At 46.2% G+C, this 2,524-nt stretch overlaps 1 protein-coding gene across 1 annotated transcript in view; it reads right to left on the minus strand.

Moving 5' to 3' along the window:
* The window catches only part of CHERP (calcium homeostasis endoplasmic reticulum protein), a 15,563-nt gene that overhangs the window by 6,234 nt on the left and 6,805 nt on the right, over positions 1-2,524 (minus strand). The window contains exons 8-9 of the mRNA XM_017742476.1: positions 2,095-2,273; positions 1,285-1,681 (exon numbers count right to left, since the gene is read on the minus strand). Of these exons, the coding sequence (XP_017597965.1) occupies positions 1,285-1,681; positions 2,095-2,273 (576 nt within the window). The remainder of the gene's footprint in view (positions 1-1,284; positions 1,682-2,094; positions 2,274-2,524) is intronic.

The raw sequence follows: 2,524 nt of genomic DNA on the forward strand, positions 1-2,524 counted from the left end.
CGTGCTGACCCCGGTGCACTCTACGGAGAAAACTGCAAGACTGAAAATCAACATCATTTGCAACAGGATCCACGCCTTTTCCAGGAAAAGCCATTACAGCCGCCGCCCAATCTCGAGCTGGTACTATTTGACTCACTGTCGTCAGAACTCAAGTGGAGTCTGTACTGCCATTGCTTCACCGCTTCCCTAATTTTAACCACCTGGTTTAGTAGATCCCTTCCTCCAACAACAAACAAAGATGTTTTAAATCACCACTACAATCCAAAACCGAGCATCTCGTTCTGAGCTTAAACCTAAACTCCCTGGGACAAGAGGGAGTTCTCCCTTTCTCCCTGCTCGCTACCACAATTCTGAAAAAAAACCCAACCAAACGATGAAGCCCAAGGGAAAAAAAAAAAAGGGACGATCTCTACTACAGAGGTTAAACTCTCTTAAGTATATAAACTCAAATCCATTGGTTTCCAAACATTTCTGGACTTGGAAAATTGAGAAACTTTTACGATTAACATAGCAACTCCTACACGGAAACGTAATGTATCTTTCAAATGACCTGTCACACAGAATCACGGTGATCTTTGGCCTTTACACTGATAAGGATCATTCCAGAATAACAATAACTCCTGCACGTGCAATGGAAACTACCTCGGGGCAGAACTATAGCAGACTTCCCGATAGAGCCGCAGGCCAGGCAAGCGGCACCTGGTTACGCTCCCAAACATTCCCATGTTCCGACAAGAAAACGGACCCAATGAGAAGGAAGAACTGGAGGCAGGGATCATTTCATCACACACTACCAGGCCACACAACATTAAAGGCAAAAAATTAGAGAGCTTGGCAGTCAAAATAAAAAGGAAGAATGAACGAGTGCATGCACAGGAACAAATCCTTCCAGCCTTCCTCTTAACTTCCTCCATCTACACAGGTCACAGCCCTCACCTACAGGCTGATGCACAGGAGACGTAAATTTACGAGAAAATGCTGCTTCTCACCTTTGAGCTTACTACTTCTAAAGTGGTCACAAAAGAGGTGCCTGTAGAGATGCTGACTTCAATTTGGATTACAATTTCTTACCCATTAGGGAAGACTCAAAAAGCAGGGAAGCATCCAACTCTGCATGCATTTCCTACTCAGCTCTTAGCAGTAGCTTCCCAGACTCCCAAATGAAACATTTCTCAGGAAAATCACACCAGTCCACCGAGGATAAACCAGCACCCCAAACCACTAAATTTTGTAATGGCAATCAGCATCACAACGTAAGAAAACCTGGCCTGGTACACACTTTACCTTGAGGAAAATCCCCCTGAGGGTAATCAAAACGATGAGGATAAGGAGGCCTTTCAAAGGGATGGCGAGGTGGAAAATCATCCTGCATGAAGCGAGGTGGAAAGCGGTTGAAATTATGCGGATGCGGGGGCTGGTTGAATTGGGGATGTTGCTGATGTGGCGGAAATGGGCCTCTGAAGTGAGGTGGCCGCTGCATTCGAAATGGAGGTTCCCTCTGACCCCCACCCCATGGAGGCTGTTCATGCTGGTTGTTCCACGGCGCTTCAAACTGGTTGTTCCAAGAAGGATCAGGCTGGTTGTTCCAAGGTGTCTCTCGCTGATTGTTCCAGCCTTGATCTCTCTGTTCGTTCCACATTCCTTCGTGGTTGTTATTCCAGGGAGGACAATGAGGTGGTCCCTGGCGGGGAAGTACAGAAGCCTGGTAATTAGGTTACAAAAATAAAGAACACAATAACACACCTTCTTAAGGAAATACAGCCCTTGGGCAACACGCACAAGCAAAAGAACATTTCAAATACAGAGTCTGAACAACCGCAACTTCCAAAAAAAGATGGGGAAAGACCAAACTGTTCCCGAACCAAACAGCTCTCGTTCATAGGAATGGCGTGATGGTTAACAAAGTGAGATATGAGTAATACTTTGCCTTTAACTGTGGTCAGAATGACAAAGCTTGGCATTGAAATCTGGATTTCTAACTTCAACTTCCACAGCTTTTCACTGCACTTCCACTACCGAGATGGCCATTCTCAACCTCCACAACCAAGACGGTCATTCCGAACCGCCACATCCGCTTTCGGAACCGTTTCATACCTGTTGTTGACCCCATGGCGCAACGGGGTGAGGTTGGTCAAACCAGGGTGGTTTATTTGGGGGAATCTGATCATGAGATCCAGGCCCACGTGGTCCACCTGAGGCAGGATCCTGCACTCCAGACCCGGTTGTGTCATACTCTGTAGAACCAGCCAGAGGCAGCTGAGATTTACCATCATCTGGAACAATTTAGAGACTATTGTCAGCATCAAAGTCACGTGCAATTAGTAAAACATCGGCACACCGGGCTCCAGATGAATTTCTTCTGCAGAAATCTATTACTGGGAAAGAGGATTTCTAATCCATTTAACGCCCATCTCTTTGGTACATTTTATACTCAAGCATCAGCCTGAACCTGCTGCAAGGCTCCGAACAAATTCGAGCTTTTGCCTGAACCAAACCACCAGCGTATTGCGCCTCACTGTTAAAA

The sequence above is a fragment of the Corvus brachyrhynchos genome, unplaced genomic scaffold, assembly GCF_000691975.1.
Source record: "Corvus brachyrhynchos isolate BGI_N302 unplaced genomic scaffold, ASM69197v1 scaffold158, whole genome shotgun sequence".
Lineage (NCBI taxonomy): Eukaryota > Metazoa > Chordata > Aves > Passeriformes > Corvidae > Corvus > Corvus brachyrhynchos.